At 38.3% G+C, this 26,120-nt stretch overlaps 1 protein-coding gene across 4 annotated transcripts in view; it reads right to left on the reverse strand.

Annotated features, from left to right (window-relative positions):
* akap9 (A kinase (PRKA) anchor protein 9) overlaps positions 1–26,120 on the reverse strand; it is a 98,072-nt gene that overhangs the window by 51,373 nt on the left and 20,579 nt on the right. For 3 of the 4 annotated variants that reach the window (XM_041807917.1, XM_041807919.1, XM_041807916.1), the window contains exons 4-18: positions 25,980–26,045; positions 24,493–24,642; positions 21,796–21,951; positions 21,447–21,644; positions 18,444–21,332; positions 14,628–14,699; positions 12,471–12,609; positions 12,258–12,325; positions 12,050–12,164; positions 11,756–11,853; positions 9,445–9,547; positions 8,654–8,888; positions 3,829–3,883; positions 2,604–2,942; positions 1,021–1,290 (exon numbers count right to left, since the gene is read on the reverse strand). In XM_041807917.1, the coding sequence (XP_041663851.1) occupies positions 1,021–1,290; positions 2,604–2,942; positions 3,829–3,883; positions 8,654–8,888; positions 9,445–9,547; positions 11,756–11,853; positions 12,050–12,164; positions 12,258–12,325; positions 12,471–12,609; positions 14,628–14,699; positions 18,444–21,332; positions 21,447–21,644; positions 21,796–21,951; positions 24,493–24,642; positions 25,980–26,045 (4,953 nt within the window). The remainder of the gene's footprint in view (positions 1–1,020; positions 1,291–2,603; positions 2,943–3,828; positions 3,884–8,653; positions 8,889–9,444; positions 9,548–11,755; positions 11,854–12,049; positions 12,165–12,257; positions 12,326–12,470; positions 12,610–14,627; positions 14,700–18,443; positions 21,333–21,446; positions 21,645–21,795; positions 21,952–24,492; positions 24,643–25,979; positions 26,046–26,120) is intronic. The other variant, XM_041807918.1, reaches the window with a different exon arrangement.

Consider the following 26,120-nt stretch of genomic DNA (forward strand, 5'->3'; position numbering starts at 1 on the left):
TTCATCCTTTAGATACGATTAAGAAGGATCAAATGTAACATCCAAACACAGCACAAAGGGGCAAAGACTTTTTTCTCAGCATTACAACTCATTAAAATCCTCTCTGACACCCAGGAACTTTCTTTCTTTCTCTTTTTTTTTTTTTTTGCAAAATTACTGTTGATTGTGTGATGGAGGAATTCATCCTCCAAAGAAAAGTGAAGCTGACAGCCTCTACTATCACACGTTTAAAGCCTAATCATGCAGTAAATCGTTTGTGAAAGCCTAGTTGGCTCTGGGATTGGCTCTTCAAGACTCAACTAGATAGACTACAGTAAACATGCATATTCCAAATCAACATGCGGAAATCACAAAATACTGATCAGCAAGAAGGAAACAAGAACAACACAAGCACAAATCCATAAAGCTAAAAAACACAACCCTCGTGAAATCATTTAAAAGGACACACTGTTTCTCCTTGAATGTTGTCAGTGGTGGGGTTTGATAATAATAGTAGTATTTTATTGCATCTAAGCCCTTTACATAAGTAAGACGTTTAAAGGCAAGGAGGGATTTTAAGTTAAATACTGGTTATGTAATATTATTAAAGAAGGCTAGAACCACACTGTGTACATAGAACGAATCTAAGTGAGATAGCTGCTGAATAAAATAAATGTAAAAAAGTAAAAAGAAAGTTACACATTGTCTTTCCAGTCACACCAACATGTTGCTAGATTTTGGGCTCAAATATATCAGGAAAAAACTGCCACTTTAAGCCAAATTAATAATCATTAAATTAAAAAAGAAACAAATACTTCCAATTTTACTTTTTGTTGTAGTGAAAAATAAATCAAACAGGAAAAAACTGCAGAAAACATTAATATTAGCTTTAGTATACTTGATCGATAAAAGATGCAGAAGCCGCACTGCGACAAAGTAAAATTAATGACACAGCAGGAATGAAGTGCCAGAGATGAAATGAATCACAATGTGTGGAAAAAAGAGTAAGAGTACATCAGCACAACAGAGTGAAAAACTGACCTGTTTGAGCCCGGCTCTGTTTTTCTGCAGCTCCTCTCTTAACATCCTGATCTCTGCGTTCCTCTCCCTCAGCTCCCTCTCCAGCCGCTCCTTCTCCAGATCATGTATCCAGCCAGGAGAACAAACGGGAGTCTGCTCATCGTTGTCCTGCTCCTCCAGCTCCTCTTCGTCCAGCTGGGTCTGCATGGAGGTGTTGGTTTGACAGGCACGCTTGTTGATTCGAGCCAGCTCGGTCTGCTGTGCGAACTCCACGGACATCTGCACTATGACCTGTTGGAAAATGGGGATTGAAGGGAAATGATTGCATATGGAGCAGACAGAGTGCTAATATAGTTTTGTTAAACTGATTCATTTCCAAAATTTTAAGGGTTTACTCTATGGTCCCTCTTATGTAATTTAGAATAAATAAAGGTATCTAAGGCTGCATGTAAACTATGATTATCAATCTGCATTGACTTTACCTAACTCCTTTTTGATCATGTACTATTCACTCTGTGTTGAATAAATAAACTGAAACTGTTGTTTGAGTTTCTTGTTGTCATTTTTCTCCACCTATTCATCTTTTTTTGTTTTATTGACGTGGTCTATGTAAAGATATCAATCAATCAATCACTTAAATTTGCTGGTTTTTAATGATGATTGAGCCAGTATTAACTGGCAGAAAGCTTGGCTTATATCACATACAAAATCCAAAAATTATATCTGAATATACTGCACATTATTTATCTAACAGCAGTATAAATCTTTAGATTTAATGGTACTCGATCAGCATGATACTTTTCCTAGCCTAAAACCAGGATTCACAACATGTATTTTAGTCCAAATTTTTATTACATTATGAAAAGACCTTGAGAATCATGTTTTCTATAAAACAGCAAACTAGGCTAAAATTGAACGTTAAAAGGTCTTCACTTACATTACAAACTTTTGATTTATTGACAAATTCCATATTCATAAGATAATATCAATAATTCTTCTCTATTATAAGCCAATGTTTGATTCAAACTAATTAGGTTTTTCTAAGCAAGCCTATCAGAGCAACTTATTTTTCATTAACGTAATTTTGCAACGCTTTTTCTTTCCAGTTTTGTTACCTGGTATGTCAGACTGTTTGTGTAGTTCTATAACTCAATAAAGTTTATCTAAGAAATATTCTGCTGGTTAGTTTCCAAGTTACTTGGAAAATAAAACAGCTGATAAAATGGAAAAAGAAATTTCAAGAAGCCCTGAAAACATTCATTAAGTGCCACATTCTGTCCAACCTGCAGGCTGCGATCCAAAAATATCAGTTCATGATCACGCAAGACTGAGAAAACAAGCAAATATTCATGTTTTAAATGTTTCAACTGTTCAATTTTAGATTAGATTAGAGTCAACTTTTTTGTCAATGCACAGTTACTGGTCAGAAGTACACACCAGCTTTAGTCATGTGTAAGAACACTTTTAGTGCAATTTTGGGCACTCTTCTGATATTTTATAGCTCTTAGAGTGTCTTTTAACAATCAAAACTAAGTCAACTGTTATTTGCCAACACTTTAATTGATACTGATTAAAACATGAATATAAAATACATGACCACCTACCTTGGCGACTTCCTCCTCTACTCTCTCCCAGTCTTGTTTCTCTTCCAGTGCAGCTGCCCCGAGGCTCTTGACGGAGCTCCCTGCCCCATTCACACCGAGCACGCCCTGCTCCTTCTCTCCTATCTCTCCCTGACGCTCCTCTCTTCCCGGCTCCTCTTCCTTCCCCTCTCTCAGTCTCCTCAGCTCCTTGCTGTGCTCCTCTTTCAGAGCGGCTACTTCCTGAACATACTTATGGTAGAGAGCCTTCCTCAGCGCCTGCAGCTGCGTCGTCAGGCCCACAGGCCGGCCTGGCCAGTGTAACTCTGCGCTTCCCTGTGATGAGTCTCCTTCAGCCTGGTCCTGAAGAGTGAAGAGAGACAGAAGGAAAGGTAAGTTCCACATTTAGAACTAATACAGCAGTTGCAGTGGGTTAAAATATGAAGTTATGTAAAATAAAAGCTCCTGATGACCATTCCTAAAATAAACATGCTGTATCTCCCATCCAGCCCTTTATCCGTGATTAAATACACCGTTTTGTTCTCTCTGACTCCCCCAGGGATGATACAGCAATAAAGGGATCTCTTGCATTGCATTACAGCGACATTTTCCCCTAACACACAACCACTCTGTCTTGTGATGAATCCCTGTCTTGTCTATTTTACGGTCACTCAGCTGCTTCAGAACCACTCGCCTCAAGCTTAAATTTTCCAATCCAAACATTTAGAAGAGCCTGATCTTTCTAGTTTTCCCCCGTTGTCGCTCTTTCTGTTTCCGTCAGTCTACCTCTCTCTTATCTCTCCTCTGATCTTTGCACAAGAGTCACGGCCACACGAGCTGCGGGAAGTTTGAGGTCGGAGGAAGAGATACGCCAAGACATGATGGAAGTTGGAGTGACGTGAGTGAGAGAAAGCTTAAATGGAGTGCAGCTCATTCAAGCAAGACAGAGTCCTCCTTTTAATGCTGCAGTCGAGACGAGAGTACAACCACTAGTAACAAGTTAAAAAGGCAGGTTATGTAACGCCCGACCCTTTTAATCGTTAAGATATAAGACCGTTCATGATGCCGCGGGTGGAGAAGAGCTGAGGGGATTTAGGGCACATTTTAGCCTAAAGGCTGCAACTCTCCTCCTGCCCACCCACTCTCACTGTCACACAGTCTTAATGCATGTACACGTTTCCGCTTGTAATAAGATGTGATGCATGTGACACGGAAGATTTAGATGAGGGTAAAAATGTAGTAGCCAAACCTTTGCTGGCTCCTCCCTGTGCTCTTCACTCTTCAGTGAGCTGGACTCAGTGGAGCTGGAGACAAAGAGGGAAAAAGAGAGATTAAAACTTAAAACCTCAAATGGTTTGATTCTGTTAATATTTTAATTTATAGTTTCAAAAACAGCTGACTGGTTAGACAAAATTTTAACAATAAACTCTTAAATATCTAACCATTAATGTTAACAATAATGACACTGACCCAAAGAAACCTCGTTCAAATAGGCTGTTGATATTTTGCACAATGCACATTTGAATATCAGTGACCCAGAATAATACAGAGATTTCAGTATGAGTTCATAACATCAAAATCACAACTAATAATAACCAAAAATTGGGAAAAACTAATGATGAAAAAGTTTGAACTACTAAAGAATCAACAAAGTCAATATATCAAAACTATTGCTATAACATGTATCTTAATTTCTTTCTGTAGAACAACAGCTTTACATATTCACACTTAAGTAATTCTTTATTCTATCATAAATAAAGGAATTTTATGCATTATAGCCAAAATGTTCTTCAAAATCATTATACTTTTCCAAATACTCTTTAAAATAAATTATTTTTATGCATTTACATATTCATATTATACATGTCATTCATGACAAAGCACACATTTAAGAGGCTAAAATCTACTTTTTTTAAAAAATTACGCCTTAAAAAAACAACACAAAAAAACCCTGTAACACTACTAAATTATTCCAAAGAGTGCTCTATCTAGGCTCCACTACAAGGTGTGGCTTCCCCTCTGAATTTATTGTCACTCTCCACAGTCTCACCAAATTTCTTGCATACAGCACAATCTGACTGGCTAGATGTCACATGAGAATCAGCCAATCAACACTTAAGCCTGGGTGCCACTGACACAGTGAGGGTATGGTATCACTTCCTGTTTTCCTTCTGCTACTGTGTTGCTCTGTGCCATTTCTAATGCTGATAGACACAGGCTCTAATTGTTTATTTCCCTTCTTTTCTTTTGGTCATAAAATCTTCATTTTGCTACATTAAATTCATTTTGTACGTCATAATAAATGCACATCTGTTTCAAATGTCAAACTATGAATAATCTATATCGGCACTGAAAACAAATATGGGTCGAACCCTATTAATACAGAGGCAGATTATTTCTACTGCAGAAGAACAGTGCCCTTTAAATAACATATACCCACTTTTTAACGGTAAACACATGTATATATGTAGATTTATTCTTAACTGTGGGCTTTGTTGCATTTATTTATAGTGTTTTATTAATATATGGGTTTTGTTGAAGCTTGGTTTGATTTAACTGTTATTCTCCTGTTCATTTGTTTATTGCTTGTCTATTAATGTGCCTGTTTTTAATATTTTGCCCTTTTTTAAAGTTCTATATATGCATTTATTATGGTATATACAGTACATACAGTGCTTAACAAATTTATTAGACCACCCTAACTCTAACCAAAGTAAGGTGCATGCCACAGCTGCCCTAAATTAACAGCACTGGTAATTACCTAAATCATTTTTTATGTTTCTGCAATGGTTAATACACCAATGTGTAGAAGTTCTTTAACCCAAATGATATTTTTAATGCTAAAATATAATTATTATTGTTATCCATGAATTTTCAAATTGACTGATTTACAAAAAAACTGAAAAATAGTAAAGCACATTAAGATTTCTTGATTAATATGTCAAATTATAGTTATTTACTTGCATTCCTGAACAGAAAAATGAGTTTTAGTGGTTGAATATTATGCTTGATTAATTTCTGACTTCTCAGAGAAGCCCAGTGAGCCGGCTCAAATTTGGGTGAATTCAGTTTGAAATTCCTCATTCCTGTTCAAAATGGTAAAACGTGGACAGCTCACTGTAAATGAAGGAGTCCGCATTAAAGCACTTCATGATGCTAGATGGTCTTTGAGACAAATACTGTATGACAGGTGGTCTAATAAATTTGTTAAGCACTGTATATCACTAATATTTGTATTATTAGGGATGCACAATTTTATCTGCATAGTACCAGAAACAGGAGGTCTGAAAATGTCTGTTGGTATTTACAGCACATATCAGTATAGTTGGGGAAACTGATTTTATTTTAAAATAGGGATGCACAACTTTGAATTTTTATTGTTATAAGACCTAAAACTTCAGTCCTCAAAACTCACAATTTAAATTTTTGTATGAACAAATTAACAATTCAGTCATAAAAACACATTAAATATTAACTGTTTAAAACTCCACTAACTTATTTGTTTGTACGCTTATATTAGCAGCTGATATGGGCTTACTTTCTAGCCAAAATAACAGTTGTAAGTATCGGCAGAAATGCTTAAAGCTGCAGATACTGATATCTAACCGATTATATCGTGCATCCCTTATTTGAAAGTATTAGCTGCACTATAGAGCTCTCTATCTTTCAGCAGGCTGTTGCAGTGCTGTGTGTTGCTCTCAGAGAGGCACATGAAACTTGGGTTAAATGTTTGAGTTAAGAATTTAACTTGCATATAATGTACATATAATCCAAAGAGATTACTTGCAGTGTTTTATTTCTGTATGTCTATGTTTAAGAAAGAATACATTGATCATTTTTAGTCAAATGAAATGTTGTTAAATGTCTGTTTCTAAAACAAACAGTCAAAATAAGAGTAACAGGTCAGTTATAGCAAAGAAGTGATTTGATGTTGCATATATGGGTACCAGCTAAAGAGTGTTCTGAGAGTTTATATCAGAGATTGAGACGATCTTGGATATTTGTGAACTGTAGTGGACCATGGAAAGCAGGAAGAAGACGAAGAGGAAGATCAGGAACAAGAGCAGCAGTGTCATCAGATTGTTTCTGATGATGAATAGACCTGATAAATGTCTGAGTACTTCAATGCTGTGGCCATGTAGAGTAAATCTTGGTATTACATGAGCAGATAACTGCATCCTTTTGGTGTTTGATTGTCAGTTTCTCTACCATGGTATGCACCTGACAAGCAAAGCAAAAGTTTTTGTTCTTTGATAATTTCTTTTGAAGGATTTAACTGCATTGTTATTTTTTGTTTCATTTATTGAACTTAACTTTACCAACTTTCCTTCTTAGTGAATATAGGCTAAAAAATAAGACCATGTTTTGTCTGGAGGGATTCCTTATCACTGTGTGTTCTATTTGGTGATGTAGTGTGTAATTCCTGCTCAGTATTGTGTATGATGTTAAACCAGCATTTGATCCTGAGCACAGATAAAACTGTTTTTGATGCGATTGTTTGATTTTGCCAAAAGACTCAGAGGTTTTGTGAATGTATTTTGAAAACTAGGTTTTGTTTTTACTACTTTCAAGAAATGTGAAAAACTGTGAGTAAACGTATCAAATCAAACAGAGGAGGGCAGCAGCATCTCAGTTTCTATGACGACAGAAGGACTCATGTAGAAGAGCTCACTCATAAATAAACAGTGTTATAGATAAATAGATAACAGTTATTAGGTTATTACAGTATATTATTCAGAATTTTCTGTAAACTTAAATACTTATTGTCACTTCATCAATCCTCTGTCTTTAACCATTTAACTATTTATTTATTGGGATTTTACTTTGTTTTCAAAGTAAAATTCAAAAAGAGTCTAAATAGTTTTAGTTAAAATCTTTTTTAATGATCCCAGGAGTCAAAGACATTTATACTCAATTTATGACCAGCAAACGCTCCTGAATGCTGTAAATATTTTTTCCTCATGAATCTGTCTTTGTACATAATAATTTTCCTATTGTTCATGATGTTGTTTTTTTGTTTTCGTGGTTGTGAAACTGAGAACACTAAATTCTCTGTGGCTTTTCTCGTACTTGGCAGACTGATCCCGTTAAGACTGATCCTTTTATCCCTTGACCGAGACTGATCCTTTTATTGGGTTATTCCATGTGTTTATTTTTCTGTCTATTTATTTATCAGATCTCATTCCACTGTTGAAGCTACAGCTATTCATTAGTAAATGTATATAGATACAGTAATACGAATGTATTACATATTCATAAACCTGCTGAAATGACAGGCGAGTTGCAAATATACTACCCACTGAAACTTTTATCATTTCTGCTTGACCACAGTTTCTCCTTTTGCAATGATTGATACTCAGAGTCATACACACTCATAAGATGAACATAAACACTGTGTTTCATTGCAGGCTTTCCCATAAACCTCAATTACTTCTACACACTGCTTGGTGAAAGCTCAGAGCACATTTATATTGTTTCCTTGTCTGCTATGATCATTTCCCTCAAAATCCATAACAAAAGGCTGTAAACATACTTTATAGGTTAGTGGTCCATCAAACAGCACAAATTACACTTCAGCCTTGTGAATATTTCATCAGTCAAGGCCTCACTGTTGTTAGCTGAACTGGGTCAAGTGGCTTCCTTATGTTGCAGAAGATGTACAGCCCGGCTTTTATGAGAGGTTATCGGTCATATGAAGCTCAGTTTGCTGCTGTTGTAGCACAAATACTGTATTGATCAAGCAATCAGTGAAGCAACTGAAGAGTGACTATATATATGACTGCTTCTTATGCAAAGGAGTTTAATGCGAGGAACTGTGCCAGTGCTTATACTGCAAAAGCTGTGAAACATGACTTCAATTCACTGAACTTTCTGTCTGTAAAAAAAAGGCTATCCTGGCACTGATCTATAGGGTATATGATGTTTCTTTTCAGTACTATCCAAAATTCAGATATCATAACATTTCTTATTTTACAAAGACTCAGCTGTATATTTCCATTACCAATAAAGAGAACAAAACATGTTAACAAAATATGTTAACAACTGAGTTATCATGTCTTTTACAGTGTCATCACCTGAAGTGGATCTCTGTCCCTGTGACCTCCTGCAGTCGTTGTTGCAGCACCAAGATCTCAGTGAGGTATCTCTCCTCCGTCTCTGCAGCTTGCTGCTTGTAGTGAGCTCGCAGACGTTCGACCTCCTGTTTGTGACTCTCCTCCAGCTGGAGCTGCTTCTTCTGTTCGGCAGCCTTAAGCCTCTGCACCTCCTCGGTCAAACTGGAGGGTGATGCACCAGCATGCTCCTCTAGATCTAAATAGAGAAAGAGGAGGTGATGTGTGCAATTTAGTTTTCTTTACTGGGGCGGGTTACAGAGCAGAATCAACTCAATTAAACTTCAGTGTTCATATTGGATAGAAAATTATAATAACAGGAGCAAGAACTGAACTGAGAGCCAAGGACAAATCATCAAAAACATGCTCTCTCCTCAATCTCTGAGTATTCATATCTTGTCTCTCAAATAATGGCTTAAAAAAGCCCCAAAAAGATAGCTTTAAAAATTTGAGATTTGCTAGATTTCTACAACTTTGCAAGGAATAGATTTGCTTAACTTCCAAGGGGGTTGACCTATTCTGTATGACAACACATAAACTCTTACTACACAAACACACGCATTTGCTGAAGCTCAAACTGAGAGGCAGATGTGTGACATGACACAGTTTTTTTCAGGCTTAATATTGACCTCAATCTCTAAATTATTGCCAAACAAGAAAAAAAATACACTAGAGCAATGTGATTCAGTGATTTTTTCCTTTATATGTGATTTATTTGCTTGGATCTGTGCTTGACCTGTTTGCATTTCATTCACCTTTGCTAGAAGAGTTTAAGCTGGATACTTGCACACGCAGGTGAGAGATCTCACTCTCGCTGCTGCTCTTTAGTTCATCAAAAGCCATCTGCAGCTCTGTCATCTGGAAGAAAAGCAGGTTTTTGACAGTGTTTCTGATTTTTTTTTCTCATATACAGTATATAAACAACATATAGTGCATGCTCCACAAAATCCTTGCAAACATGACACGATGACATTAAAAAAAATCACTAAACATTCATTTGTTTCTCTGTGCTGATCAAAAAGTTGTGTGTAAAATCCAAAATGCCTTTAAACTTCTGCAGCTTTAATGCTTCCCTTTCATTTCCTTTGTGCAATGCATTATGTAGAGAAAAACTTTTTGAGTCATTACCCATTACTTTACAGCATGGTAAAACTAAAGGGCCAGAGGAAAAAGCTTAAGGATGGCAAAGCTCTCAAACAGCAGCTTGTTTACTCTATTTTCCTCTGTTCTTCCATCTAGTTATGTTTGATTTGAATATAGTAGTTATCAGGGCACTAACAGTTGCACTATTTTTCAAGATTTTTAATTATAAGGTTAACAGTCAGAAATTTTTGCCAGAGAAATATAAAAAGGGAGTCAAATGCATTCAAACAAGGTGGCTTTTCAAAAACACATTTTATGTAAAATAAATGACTGCATAAATATTCACTACCTTCAAGTCAGTATTTAGTAGATGAACCTTTGTCTGCAATCACAGCATTTAATCTGTGTAGATAGTTCTCAACCAGGCTTTGACATCTGGACACTGCAATTGTAGTCCATTCTTTTTTGCAAAACTGCTCAAGCTCTGTCAGGTTGCACAGGGATCAGGCATGAACCAGCCCTTTTCAAGTCTGGCCACAAATTCTGCACTGGACTGAGGTCTGGGCTTTGACTCGGCCACTCCAGAACATTCACCTTGTTGTCTTTGAATCATTTCTGTGTAGATTTCATTGTATACTTTGGGTCACTGTCTTACTAGAAAATAAATCTCCCAAGCCTTAGTTCTCTTGCAGACTGAATAAGATTGTCCACTACGATATTCCTATATTTTTCTGCACTCATTTTCCCCTCTACCCTTACAAGCCTTCCAGGGTCGGCTGCCAAGAAGCATCTCCACAGTATGATGCTGCCACCACTGTGCTTCACAATGGAAATAGTCTATTTGTGGTGATGTGCAGAGTTTGGTGTCTGCCAAGCATAGCCTCTTGTCTGATGACCAAAAAGCATAATTTTGTTCTCGTCAAACCAAAGAACTTTCTTCCACTTGACCATGGAGTCTCCCACACAATTTTGGGTGAACTCTAGTCGACACTTAATTTGAGTTACCTTCAACAGTAGCTTTCTCTTTGCCATGCTCCCATAAAGCTTTGACTGGTGAAGAACCCAACCAACAGTTGTTGTATGCAGAGTCTCTCACATCTCAGCTGCTGAGGCTTTTAAGTCCTCCAGAGTATTCATAAGTGTCTTGGTGGTTTCTCTCACTAGTCTCCTTCTTGCACAGTCACTCAGTTTGTGAGGATCACAAGTCAGATTTACACATGTGCTATATTCCTCCAATTTCTTAATGATAAATTTAACTGAACTCTGCGGGATGTTAAGTGCCTTGGAATATTTTTTTATCCATCCCGTGACTTACACTTTTCAATAACCTTTGCTCTGAAATCCTTGAAGTGTTCTTTTGTCTTCATGGTGTAATGGTAGCCAGGAATAGTGATTAACCAGTGACTGAACCTTCCAGATACAGGTGTCTTTACACTACAATCCCTTAAGACACATTCACTGAACTCAAGTGATCCCCATTTCACTAATTGTGAGACTGCCAGCACCAACTGAATGGAACCCTGTTGAATTAGATCAGTCACTTTAAAGTGGATGAATATTTATGCAGTCACTTATTTTACATTACATATTTTTATTTAACTGATACTACTTTGTAGAAATCTGTTTTCACTTTGACATTAAAGAGGTTTTGTTGTCTCATTTTTGTGTCAAAAAAAGCCAAATTATATTTATATTTAGATTTATAAAGTTATTAATGAGTTAAACATCCAATGGGTAGAATACTTTTTAAAAACACCGTTTCTCTGAATAGTAAAAGACTAAAACTATGTGTAAAAAGTGGTGAGGGCAGTTTGAGAAATAATTAGAGAAGTAAACCTTTTGAAAAGACTTTAAACATGCACTCTCTTCAAAATATAGTTTAATATAAACAACCTTCTTTCATGAGTTATGACAATACAACCAAAGCCTGCACCGATTTGGTATTTGAGCAAAACATTTTTTAACACTTCTTCAGGATTTTACCTTGTTTCCATCAGCCCTCAACAGGGTCTGGAGCTGTGACAGTCGAAGATGTTCCTGCTCTATCCTCTCCCGTACCTGCTGAAGATCTCTGTAGAGCTCTAGAAAAAAGAAATTTACTTTTATTTATACATTTGAATAAAGTAATGCCACTATATTAATGAGAATATCTGACATGAATACAATTAATTTTCCTTTTTTAACGAACAGTATGATAGTTAAGCAATATCTGTCACTAGCCCCAATGCATGTTAAACTAACCGTAACAATGGTTAAATTTTTCTTTGATCAAATTACCTCGAGCATCCAGTAAAACAGAGGTGGATTCACTAGTTTCTGGTCTGTCCAATGAGGAAGATGGCTGAATCCCAACACTCTCCAAAAAATCTTGACCAAAAATCCTTTGAAAACACTGAAAAAAAGAGAGAAATTGGGACAACATATGTATTAACGCATTCATTCAGAGAACTTCACATAACAGAACCGTTTCTCTATAACATATCACCTGAATAATCTCACTGCATTCTTCTGACACAGCTTGCAACATGTTGTGGCATTTGATTTTTGGCTCATCTGGAAAAAGTAAGCAGATAAACAGAAATAACTGAGATGTAAAAATAATGAAAACAGAGCTCTGTCATGAGGAAAAGGATATCAGAGTAACATCTTTTACAAAATCAAAATTGCATTCAACACAGAAGACCTGAAATCTACTCACCCCTGTCTCTCTGGTCTTTCAGTTTCAGCTGTAGAGAGTTTGTGAGGGCGTCCGTCTCCTCCTGCAACAGCTCCAGCTGGGCGGCATGGATCTGAGAGAGGCTGATGCGCTGGGCCTCCATCTGCAGCCTGCACTCACCCTAAACACAGGACAAAAACATCATCATATTAAAACAGTCGGCATAAACCACAGTGTCTAGGGTGCTTTTTCACATTTATAATCTGATTTTGCATCAAGGATTATTTTTTTTTATTTCTTAAAATGTCAAAGACAAGAGAACAACAAATAATAATTTTGGAGAAGTGGTAATCAACCTAATAAAGGAATCACTCATAATACTTCAGAAATTAAATTTTGCATCATGGTACATCCATCTGCTAATCTCAGGAGATAAATGATTAAATAACATAATTCCACCTATCCTGTTTTAACAGCAGAGCAGGAGCATGGACCATCTGTGTTCAGGATGAGAGCTCTGCTATTATCACTTCTGTAAATGGGAACAAAGGGGCGGCAGTGAGGCCTCTCTCTCTAATGATGCATTATGCATTAGCATGCGTTCTTTAGGGTTACACACAATTTTAAAACTGCTGTTGTGTTACCTTTGATGTCGGATGCTTGTTGAGAGCACTCTCTACATTTTAATTAGGCTGCATTTAAAAGGCTTTGTTATGACACAATCTACCCATCCACAATAGGTCTAACAGGGTGGTGAAGAGAGTCTTTAAACATGGAGCCGCTCAGATGTTGCTGCTTAAAACACACAGACATTAAAGGCTTGGTGCTAAACAGACAGACAGCAGCTGTGTGTAATGTTGAGCAGCTACTACACATGTACTTACAAGAAAAATGTAATCATTTTAGAATGAAAATGAATTCCCTTTGAAATTTATATCTGATGCATGATCTGTTTGTTTTAGTTCTTCTGTTACATTACAGAAATGTGCTGTGTAAATAAAGCAGATTAGGTTGAAAGACTGAGTCCTCTAATAATAAGGACAGTACATACGTCTGTAAAAACTCTTTAAGCAGACTCATTTTAAATGGCAATGAAAATTTAGCACGTTTTTTACATACCAAGGAAAATGTATAGACGTTAATGAAATCACTTGTAATTAGAGATGCATGATATCAGGATGCGAATTGTTTAACAACCAGAGGGGGGTTGTTATCTTTAGCCAGGTAGACTGCATGCTTTCAAGCAGATTCTGACCTGATTTTTGAGTTGTCCAACATGCCTGATATTTTGGCTGCACACAATCAAACAGTGAGAGCAGATCCACAAGTACGTTCCCAAACATCGAGGCATTTTTCCTGTACAAAGCTTTCGTACAGCATCCAAAACAACCATGACCACTGCAGAAAGGCCTCTCTGCCATCCACTTCTTAAATAAAGGAACAAGCAGAAAACATGTCCAGCTGGTTGAAATGAAGTGCTGTTTGCAGATAAGTTGATTTTTCCAGTTAAACTAAGGTTAAAATGTAAATATACTGAGTTCTTAAAAGAGTGATTTTTAATATTTCATAGGTGCATTTTGCTACAGCAATTTCTGCAATTTCACTGGTTTTCTCTTATTTTGACAGCTGCCTTGGGCACTGCTTTGGATTGTTCTGCATTGCAACCAATACTGTGACATCATGGGCTTTATTGCTTTAGGAAGGTTTTCTATAAAAGTTGACTTGCTGTCAAACATCCCCTCTTTTTTGTTGTTAAGAAGTCCAACTCTGCTGTGCTATAATTTTTTTTGCAGCTATTAAATTTGCACTAGTCATCCAATATTTGGTTGATACTGCTGTTAATATCACATGCATGGAGTGTGATTTTTCTGCAAGTGGTTCCTTACTGCAGGAGAGCTCAGTAGATTTTTTTTTCTCAAGTGAACCTTTTTTTTCAGACCAGCCAGTCTAATAAAGCAATCTTTGGATGTCGTAAGTTCACAACATGCACAAAATCATAATCTTCTAGGGTTTATGGTGCATTTAACATGTGAGAACAAGTGAGAAATGTTTAGGTTAAGAAAATACAGTTATTCTTACATTAGATCTCATCTCTCAGCTGTACAATAGCCTGTTTATTGACCTCTAAATGAACGATATCTAACAGACTATAGACACTGAGAAACAAAATGGCAGGAAGTGAGCTTAAGTGACATTTACATGCTTGTTCGTCTCTCCCTCTTCTTCTGCATCCTGACTTCTAGCAGGCTGGCCACTTCCATGTCTTTTAACCTAAAGAGAGAGAACAGAAGAGGAAACATAATGCATATATTTGCATCGTCCCCTCATACAAATGCAGAAAAATATGACAGTGACTGACAAAGACAAGATCTAAGTTTTTGGATGTTGTTTTTTAAGCTACTGTTACTGCTTTTTTAGAAGTCGGTTTGCTTCACAGAACATCATAAAAAATACCTGATTAAAATGTTCCTTCAAACAGTCAAGAATAAAGGTGCAGAACATAAAATATACCATTTTTATATCATTCTACCAACAAAATTTCACCTTAATATTTTTGGACTTTCTGAAATACTTTGGACCTTAATCAAAGCACATTACTAAATTTTTGTTGGGCTTTCTTTCCAACTCAGGAGGTGACACAAAAAAAGGGAAACATGGAAGAAATGGCAGAAAAACATCCCTGCATCCCAGTCCTCAATCCCATCATTGAGTCCATCCTCTTTTAAAGATACATTTTTAACAGTTTTTTGTTTGTTTTACACTTTAATACCCAGAAAATTCCTCTTGATCCCTCGGTCATTTCTTATCATTTAAAGCTTGAAGGCTTTATCACAAGATATCTCCAAGTAAAAAATTGTGTAACACAGGGCTCAATCTCAGTACCACTGCCATTTACACTTAGAACCGAATTGTTAACAACATTCCCAATGCGTAAGTCTTCTCAAAGCCGTCAGACTCTAAATCTTGAATTTTTGTACCTTGAAGCATTGACGTATATAATTCTCAGGGCCCTAATACATATTTGTTCTCTCTGTCTGCTTTTGTAATTTCATTCAAAAGCACTGAACACGACAGCCTTCACACTAAAACCCGTTCACAAGACTTAGGGTGTTTTCACACCTAACCTGTTTGGTTCAATTGAAACAAACTTGAGTTTGTTTGTAGGCAGTAGTTCGGCTCATTTGTACTGGTGTGAAAGCTGATCGCCAGACTCTGGTGCGGACCAAAGAACCAGATCGAGACCACTTGAAAAAGTTTTTTTTATGATGCAAACAATCCGACATCAACCCAGCCTAACTCAATAAACATTGAGGTATTTTGGATTAAATCAGCTACCGTTGCCACAAAAAAAGAAGGAGCTTTAGGAACAATCCTGCAAGAGTTTTTTTTTTCTTCCTCTCATCAGTCTTGGAGAAATATTAAAAATGTAAAAGGCATCAATCATTTCCAACACAACTTTTACCTGGATTTATATTTATTGTTTTACTGTTGGAGAAATAACATGATCTGATCTGCCTTTCTGCCCCTTTGACACACACAATGACAGCCGCATGCATAGACTGTCTGTGGGGCAGGTGTCCACCTGTCATGGCTCTTAACTTTCCAGAGGGTCAGATGTCTCTGTTTTTGAGGAAGGCTATAAACATTTCATTAATTGATGTATCACTGGAGTTTTATACATGCGGCTATGAAATTTGGTAACGTTATCACGTTGATTAAGATTGTTTCAATACAAAGTATTCAACAAAGTTCGCTCCTATATTTATTTAGGATTTATTTGTGACTCAAATGTATTTATTTTAGCTCAAAGTGTCAAAGTTGTATTCCAGTATTTACTGTGCAAAGCAAATAAATTGCCAGACTCCATGTCTGTCATCAGGCAAATCGATCTTGAAAAGCTCCAATCCACATCATGTGTCATTTGAGGAAAACGAGGAAGTAGCTATGGGTGGGTTTTAGTTGTTCTAGCTGATTGCTATGGCTTCCGCCAGTGCAGAGGTTAGCCTGGATGTAGTAACAGAAAAGTTCTTTTATTAGAACTGGACCACATTTCTGTATGAAACAAAGAATAAAAACAACACTTAAAGCTTTTCATGATGGAAAATGTGTTTTTGCTCTTCTGCCAACCTGCTTCAATTGTTACAGGGTGGTGGTTAGTTGTGCTGTGAGTGGTTGTATACAATGGCTGCTAGTGGAGTGATTAATGTTGACATAGCCACAGTGGTAGATTTGTCAGAAACTGGACACATTTCTTTATTAAAACAACAGGAAACAGCCTCGGTGAAAGCTTTTTCTGATGAAAAATAAATTTTCTCTCTTCTCCTGGTCTGCTTCTGCTTCTCTTCTGCTGGTCTGAGATGGGCTTTTTTTTAAGTCCTGACCTTCCCAAACACTTTCTATGGGAGATTTCCCTGGTGAATGTGAAATATATCCATGCAGTTGATATATGAAATAGGTGTAGTATAGGTGTATAAGAAATTGACCAATCAGAGACCATTTTTTCCTCACATATTACAGGTTTTAGTCCACTTGTAAATAACTCCATATGAACATGGACCAAACTTGACATCAAATGCAACAATGTAACGAACTGGTCCTTGATTTGGACCAGATCAACTGAACTAGAGATGTGAAAACCCCCTTACTTATGCTATCCATCCTAAGCTGTGCCGCTTCTGCACCTTGTAATCTGCTGCAGGGGTATTTGTGTCTGGGTGAGCTGGTCTCTTTAAATCAGTGGTTATTAACTGGTGGGTTGGGACCCAAAAGTGGGTCGCAAAGTATTTTCAAGTAAGCTGCAGATGTGTGCCTTGAAGAAATCTGCAGCAAGAAGTCTATGATGAACTTTTAATGCAAAGGACATGTCTACATCCCTTTGCTCTTACATGTTTTTTTCCATCTCACCTCCAAACTGCCCTATTATTATCATCAAAAACATTTGGTTGTGATTGGAAAATTTAAGAAATTTGAGTTGCAATTTGTTTTTAAGGAAGTAGTGGGAGGTCCTGAGGTTGGACCAGTAGAGAACCACTACTTAATATCACTTTAAAGGTAGACTGAACACTGGAGAGCAATGCATCAGGTTGTAGCTGCTCTGACTTATGAATTTCTGTTTTGTGACCCAGTATTGACTCATCTGTGTTTGCAATTATTTAGTTTTGTCTGTAAAAATAAAGGAAAAAGTTTCACTATTGTTTAGTCTGCTTTTCTTCTCTCTTTGTCATTTGTGCCGTCTTTGTTATTATGTATTGTGCTTTCTTCATACAATAAAAATAAACATAACATAAAAGTGCCGACATCTTAAGAATCTTTTGCCATTTGTTACCGAGACACAGGTTGAAGTGACAGACGGAGATGTGACCGGGGTAAAATGGCTTCTGGTCTTAGAACCTTCATTCACTCCCTACAGTATGTATAGAAAGCAAAAGTATACATTTTTACACAATAACATGCTGTCAGATGAGTCCAGCTGAATGTTTTCTTGTTATGAAAAAGAAAAATCAACATTAAATTCAGCTTGAAGACGAGCAGCATCACATGAAAGCTAGTGATAAATATTGTACAGATCTTCTTTGATACAGGTAGAAAAAAGCAGAACATTGATGGGGTCTTGAATGTACACCAGGCTGCACTAACTTAAAAATACACAGCTATTTTTCAACATAACAGCCTTCCTGTACTGCTCAATGCTACCTTTGAGAGAAAGTCCTCAGACACTGAGGCAATTTGCAATCATGACCGTTCGTCACCAGAGGAAAACATGTCAGAGCAGAAATGCCTCACTTGCACTGTGCCTCAGTCACTTCTTTTCATTTGCAGCTGCAAGTACAATCCATGAATTCTTGATGTAGCTGTTAACAGTATAAAACATGAGCTTTTACTGTAGATAACACATGCAGAAATTTGAACTATGCTTTATGTCTAAAGGCACAGTTTTAAAGCCCCTTCAATCACTCAGTCAAACAAATATTTCAGTCTGACTGTGTAGTGCAGCAGATGTACGTGATTACCTACCTGTTTGTTGATGTGGTCTCTGCCTGCGTCTCCCTGGTGCCTGTCTGTGGAGTCCTCCTTACCGGCCCTCTCCGGTGAGCATGACATAACCTGGCTCTGCATCTGAGGCTGCATCTCTGGCTCTGCAGCACTTGTAGCTCTCTCTTCCTCCGCTGCCTCCTCCTCCCTTTGTGTTTCTTCTCTGCAGTCTGAAAGAGCGCTGCCCACTTTGCGCTCCTGCTTCGACCTCTGCCGTCTCCTGCGCCGGTTTGACCCTGAAGCGGCAGACTTTTGCGGGGAGGATCGTCCTTCAACAGGTCCCTCCCCTGTGGACTCAGCTGTTGCTGCTACTGCTGCTGCTGTTGCTGCTGCTGCTGGAGATGGAGTCTCCGAAAGCCTCTGGAGCTCCAGGCTCTTTCGGATGCTGTCTCTCTCTGATTCTGCCGCCTGTAAGAGCGACTGAAGAGTCTTTATCTCCTCTTGGAAAGATTGAATCTGAAGGCGATGATCCTCATAAGAGAAAACCGGCTCAACAGCTTGCTCTTCTTGCTGGAACTTTCTCTGAGCATCCTTCCCCCTCGTCTGCTCCCTCTTAATCTTTTTCTCCTTTACAAGCTCACTCTTCAGGCTTTCATTTTGGGCAATGACCTCTGCCTCTTCTTCTCTCATTTTTATCTGCTCTTCCTCCAGTTGCTTCACTTTTCTCTCTGTAAACATCAGTTTTTCTGTAACTTCGGAAAGCCTCACTTCCAAGCTCTCCTTCTCACTCAGAGTAACATTAAGCTTCTCCATTAACTCAGTACTATCCTTTTCAATCACAGCTTGCTCAAAGCTGTCTGAATTTGTGTCCCCCATTTTGATTCCTTTACTGCTCTCCTCCAGCTCCTGTATCTGTGAATGGTAGCTCGCAATTTTCATTTCGAACTCCAGTGTCTGCTTCAGCATCCTCTCTTCTAGCTGCGTCTTCACCTCAATGAGACACTTGTACTCGTCCTTCAGCTCCTGATAGTTCACCTCGAAATTTTTTTCGGCAAATGAGAAAGTAGTCCTTTGTTTTTCGATTTCCTGACTGAGCTCAGTCACTTGTTGCTGCATTTGACTGATCTCAGCAGTAAGTGTGTCAATCTTTGTAATTTTTGAGTCAAGCTCTTCTTTTAAAATGTTGTTAGACTCCAGCAATGTCTGCTTTTTCAACTCCCAACTTTGTTCTTTTTCTTTTGTGTTGTTTTCAAGCTCTTCTTTCTTTTTCAGTAACATCTGAATTTCTTTTTCCTTTCGGGCTCGATCTTCTCCTCCCTTTCTCAATTCTTCAAGTTCTACCTGAAGCTCCTGAAGCTGCTGGACAAGCTCATCAGCTTTGGAGCTCTGCAAGGCAAGCTTTAGATCCTCTTTCAGCCCGTTTATCTGGTGCAAAAGCTCATCTCGCTCCATGGCGAAACTTGTCTTCTCCTTTTGTAACAAATGCAGCTTTTCATTATAACCAATGCGCAGGTCTTCCATCTCCTTCTCATGTTTGATAGCAGCTTCATTAACAAGATTTTCCGTGTTCTGGAAATTCTCCCTTTGCAATTCCTCCCTCAGATTGGTGAGCTCTTCCTCGTGGCTGAACAGAAGCTGCGTCCTCAAGCGTTCCAGCTCTGCCTCCTGCGACTCAGCCATGCGGTCCAGTACTGCGTCCTTCTCCCTCTCTAGCATCTCCAGTTTAATCTTGTAGTTGGTTATTTCAGACTCGTGTTTTAGTTCTGCCTCTGACGCCGCTTCCTGAGCGTCCCAGAGCTCATGTTTCAGATTGTCAATAGTCTCCTGGAGGCGCTGCAGTTCATCTTGTTGGCTTTCCTGAGAGATAAGACTGTGGGAGACCTGCTCCACTTTGTCTTTAGCAGAACGAAGATCACAAAGAAGGTCCTCAACCTTGGCCTGCAGGTTGAGCTTCTCTTGGGCGACTTGGCTAAGCTCCTGTAAGGTTTTATCATGCATCGTTTTGGATTGCACTAATGTCTCTTGAAGCTCTTTAATCTTTGCATTGAGAGTTTCTGCCTCAGCAGCACTATATACAGAAGTTTGAGACAGCTGCTGCGCTCTTAAGAGCTCCAACTCAGTGCGATGCTGCTCAGTCATTTTCTCCTTTTCTGCCGCATGCCGCAGATTAAGCTCCTGCTTCATCTGGACTATTTGCTGGCCATACATCTCATCCAGCTCTGCCCTGAGAAGGTCCAGCTTCCTTTTCGTCTCTTCCTGCATTTTTTGGATGGAGTCGCTCTCAGACAGGCTGCCCCTGTGACAACGCTTCTGCAGGTCTTCTACTGTACCCATGAGCTGCTTGATTTCATTAGAGGACATTCGTTCTTTCTGCCTGGAAGCTGCAAGTTCCGCCTTACAGCTTTCAAACTCTGTCCGCTCTTTGTCTAATTCTAATTTAACACTCTCTATTTCACTTCTACAGTTTTGCAAGTCAGAATTAGTACCTTTCAGCTCATCCATGCATCTTTCAAGCTCTGATTCTTTTGCAGACATTCGCTGTTGGAGGTCAAGCAGCTGTTGTGCTGAAGTATCCAGCTCAACCTTGAGTTGATTAAGAGAGCAGTCACATTCTGAAATGATTCTTTCTTTCTCTGCAATGATCAGATCTTTCTCATTAGACTGGTGTCTTATACTCTCATCCACAGTCCTTCCCACATGAGTGAGCTCCTCTCTTAGCTGGGTCAGTGACAGCTCGTGTTCTTTGATTATTGCTATTTGCTTTGAAATAAGCTGATCCTTTTCCTCCAACTTTTGTGCAAAAGACTCCTCCACTGTTCGAAACTCTGCCAAGGACTGCTCCAGACTCAAAATAACTTCTTTTTGTTCCGAAATAAGAGCGTCCTTTTCATTTATCCTTTGAGTGAGGGATTCTTCTGATCTTCTGCCCGCCTGCAAAGAAAAAGCAACCTTAGACAAGAATAATGCTAAAATACCCTGCAGCCATTGTAATATACAGAATATCACTTATTGTTATCTGTAAGATCACACCATGCTACTTCTTACCATCTCCATCTCCGTGACTTCGTGCTGAAGTTTACCGATGCACTCTTGCTGCTCACTGCTTCTGTCCCGCTGCTTCTTGACCTCCGTGTTCATCTCCTCCAGCTGCTGTTGGTACTGAACGAGCTGCTGCCGGGCCTGCAGGAGATCTGCAGCTGTGCTGCTATGGCTGGTATTCCTTAGCGTCTCACCCGCCTGCAGCTGTGATTTTTATTCCAAACACAAATTAATTTCTAATTGAATGCATGAATAGCAAGAAGTGAAACCAATTAGTAAGAGTGTAAAAGCCTGTACTGCAGGAAAAAAATAGCTAACATGAGATCAGAACACTTGTTAAGGCTTGACTACCCACCTGCTGAAACTGAATTTGTAGTTTCTGGCTTTGCTCCGTCAGTTCCAGGAATTCTTTCATGATCTCGTCTTTCTCTTCTCGAGCTTGTTGTAGGTTGGATGTGAGCTGAGTGATGATCCCATCTCGCTGTTTCAGAGCAGCCTCAAAGTCCTGAAGCTACAAGAGGAAATGCAATAAAATAAAACCCTCTAACAGGCAGCTTTGAAACAGAGACAAGACAGGGGGAGGAAGACTTTTCTGAACCAGAGCTTAAAACAATACTTTAGAAATCAGAGCTGTCAGGCTGATCGTAGGTGTTGAGATGACAGGAAGATGCTGATTGTTAAATGAGGGGTGAAAAAAAATTACATACCATTTAAACCTTATTAAAACAGCGCCATCTGACTAACTAGAGGAGAGCAGACTGTCATCAGACACCAAAGTCTATTAGTAGGATGACAAATCTTAGACTGACTGATATGGATACAATACCTTAACCATACAGTCTTATTAATGTAAAATTTATGAGCATGGGTACCATCCAGTTGGGTAATAGGGTTGACACAAGCCCCCAGTCATGTTGTGGGTGAATCTCCCAAGGGCCCAAAAAAAGCCGGTGGTCTTCGGGGTAAAATTGCCCCCAGACAAATGGCTACCAAGCTTGACTCTGCCCCTCCTTCAGCCCCAGGTTGTGGCCCATTGGGCCCAGCAGTGACTCCCTTGCACTGTACATGCCTAAAACGTATGCACACAATTGTATGTATCGACAATCCATTGTAGAAAAAATAGACAAATAGCTTTTGTCATAATTGTAACAGTGGGTAAATTGAACCAAATAAAAGTTTGTTTTTTTTTATTTCCGCCAAGAAGGTTATGTGATCGGCAGGGTTTGTTAGTTTGTTTGTTTGTTAGTTTGTTAGCAACATAACTCAAAAAGTCATGGACCAATTTTGATTAAATTTTCAGGAAATGTCAGAAATGGCATAAGGAAGAACTGATTAGATTTTGGGAGTGATCCGGATCACCGTCTGGATCCAGGAATTTTTTAAATGATTTGTTACTATTGGGAGATAGGGCTAATGGCAGAGGTCTGCGCTCTCCGAGTGCTTTTCTAATTGAAACTGTAAACAAGTTAGTAAAATATAAGCATTTACTTAAGTAATGTTGGACTTGGTAAAAGGAAGAAAAAGAAGAAGATGAAGTAGAAGTACATTTTTTAATGTAATGGAGTCCATGGAAAATTGTCCTGAGAGGCCAATAAGAAGCCTTTGTATTATACTGCATCTACTGTAAACCTCATTAGGCAGATGAAAATATTTTCAAACCCTCAAACTCATCTCTGTGCATACAGAAACATATACTGATATATGCTAAGCAGGTAGTCTTTGCTAACTTATCCCTGTATTGTTGGAATTTATCTCAAACATCAACAAAAAGTACAGAATAGCAACCTCAACGCGCAACTTCCAAGTTGAGACTGCCATTCTTAGCTTACTTTCAATCCCTGGCTTTGATTTGTATTTTGTCTTGATCTCCCAATGGCAGGATATGGCAAAAGGAGAGATCTGGCTCTTTTCATTTACCGGCATAGTCCACATGAAGCCAAGGGCCAAATAAAACTTGGCAGAGTCTCTTGTCTTTGGTTTAGTAAATGTGTTGTCTGATGTATATTTTATCATAAGCTCGACATTTACTTGTAAAGACCTCACACAAAATGTGCCATGCTTTGGTAGCAGTGCAATTTTTGATTAATCAAGGTCCACAATTAGTGCACTGATTTCTTTAATCACCATTAATGCTTCATTGCCTTTACAGCACATTTTGGTAAAGGCACGTCAACATCTCCATGCAGCCAGAGTGTAAAATAAGTCCACTGCCCCTTAATGACTCATTTCACTTTAAAAACTCAGCTCAGTGGACAAGTCAAAGTCATCTGAACCTTTTTAATGTTATCTTATTTTTAATCCATAACAAGTTCCTTTTTTCTGTGTTTAAGCTCATGTCATGATCTTTGATCTGCCTCAGGTCTCTATCCAAACAGGAAGTCAATTAACCTTAGTTTAAGACAGGAGAATAATCCAAAATGAGACAAAAACAATTCAAAATGCAAAATAGTGGAACTCTAAAGTGGCATAAAAAGGTTGTGATTAATCATGATTAACTACAGAAATTCTAAAATAATCGTTATTAAAAATTCCAGTTTTTGACAGCCCTCATAAATATATTTCAGACTATTAAATTGGAGAGACTAGATTTTTGCTGACATTTAAAAAACCTCCTTTTAGTTGATACCAGTACCAATATATACATAGATGTACATAAGTGTTTCAAGTGCAAAGAGATGCTGTGTCAAGCAGAGCAAAGAGAGAAGCGGGGAAGCAGTCTGGTAGCTGTTATACATTTGGAGCTTCATTTGAAACGTTCAGGGTTCACAATGCCCCTCCTTGAGTGTGTAGCACCCTAGGAAACCTATGGTACACTTTTATATTTCGTGATTACTTAAGGCTAACATATGAAATACACTGCTGATATGTCTGGCAGATATATGGGCTGCAAATACCAGCAAGAATTTTTATATCAGCTGATACCAATATCATACTGATTACATTGTACATCCCTATAATACTGTATTGAAACATACTGTATAATAACAAATATAAGATGGCTAGAAGCTCAAACTTCAACCAATTGTGTCATAACAAAGTAACAGATATGTACCTGCTGTACTCCTTCTGTGCCAAAAGCAGCCCTGATTTCTTCCAGCTCTCGACTCAGCTCCTCTACGGCCAGGGTCTTGGCAGCAAGTGCATCCACCATATCCTGCTTCCTGCCTCCCTTCGTCACCTGGTGCAGGGCCTCCACCTCCTCCTGAGCAGGACAATGAAAGCATTAACAGGGCTTCAGTCAAGTCATTAAGATGAGTTTGTAGAATGAGATTAGCACTTTGTCAGTCACAGCAGGACAGCAGTTAGTAACAAGAGCAGAAGCCACATGAAGAAATGTGTAGAAAGGGGTGCTGTACAAATAATACTCTTTATTTACAGGACATCCCAATAAAAATGAAAAACTCTGTGATACAAGATTTTAACAAGCTTAGAAATGTAGTCAAAATGCAAAAATGAAACAAAAGCAGGTTTACCATCAGCTGTATATCCATCTAAATGGATGAAAATAAATGGTAAGTGACAGTATAAATTCAGGTTAATACATGAATATTGTGAATTCTGCCAAAGAAAAGAAGCTAAGTTATTATAACAAAAGTATGCCTGTTCTTAGAGAAGAATACAGTAAAAGGGTAAATCAGAAAGAGAGCCAGATAAGGTCAACATCTGACTTTATGTGACAGCAACATTAAAAAAGAAATTTCTGTTTGTAGAAAAAAAACAGTGTTGGACTGTTACCTCCCTATTTTCATACTTGTTTTTCATTTAACATTTTCAAATGTTACTTTTTATTTTTTGACACCTATATTCACGCACAAAAGTATCCAATATAACACAGTCTGCTCTCAATTACATTATTTTCTATTATTGGTATGGTATTTTCTGTTATCAGCATTTTTTTCTGAAACAATTAAAAGCTGTTTCCTCACAAAAAAAGGAATCATTCTAGCAACTTATTTGAAACATGTCCAATTTAAAACATTCAAATCTTGGATATACTGATAAAACCAAACTTGTTTTTAGTTTTACAGCTGTCATGTCACATCAACCTTCTTTGCTTTTGCTCTAAAACTGTCCGAATGCATCTATCAGCAGCCTATCTGTAGTGTGTCTAGTACTGTGTTAAAATATCACCTCATTGAGAGCAGATCTTTGTGTAACACTCCCTGCTCCCTCTCATAAACCCTTCTCTCCATCCTCTCATTCTCCCCTTCCCACACACACTTCTCTGCCACCATCCAGAGATAATTAGCATCGCAGAAATGTCAAAAAGCTGTGGTTAAACTAAACTCCACAGCCACATCTGTCTTTCAAAGCTGTCAATAACCCCTCAGGGTTTTTAGCACAAACTCACAACTTAGCATGTGTTTAGGTTGATAGTAAAGTAAGCACAGCGTTAAACAGGCTCGGTTAGTGGGTTACAGGAAATCTTGTGCAAGACTTAAGTACTAGCAAGGAGAGAGTTACATCCAGCAGGCAGCAGTGCTTTATCAGCAGAGCCAAGAGCAGAGCCAAAAGAGCCGCTTGATCGGATTACTGTACCCAGATAAAATCCTTAGAAGACATCATTAGGCTCTCTGTCATCATCTCATCATGGCACCCATTTACCTGTTAATTAACAATGTCGGCAGTGAAACGGTCAGTCGGTTGCGAATCATGGCGGAAAAGCTTACATATAACGGC

Source organism: Cheilinus undulatus, linkage group 16 (genome assembly GCF_018320785.1).
Source record: "Cheilinus undulatus linkage group 16, ASM1832078v1, whole genome shotgun sequence".
NCBI lineage: Eukaryota > Metazoa > Chordata > Actinopteri > Labriformes > Labridae > Cheilinus > Cheilinus undulatus.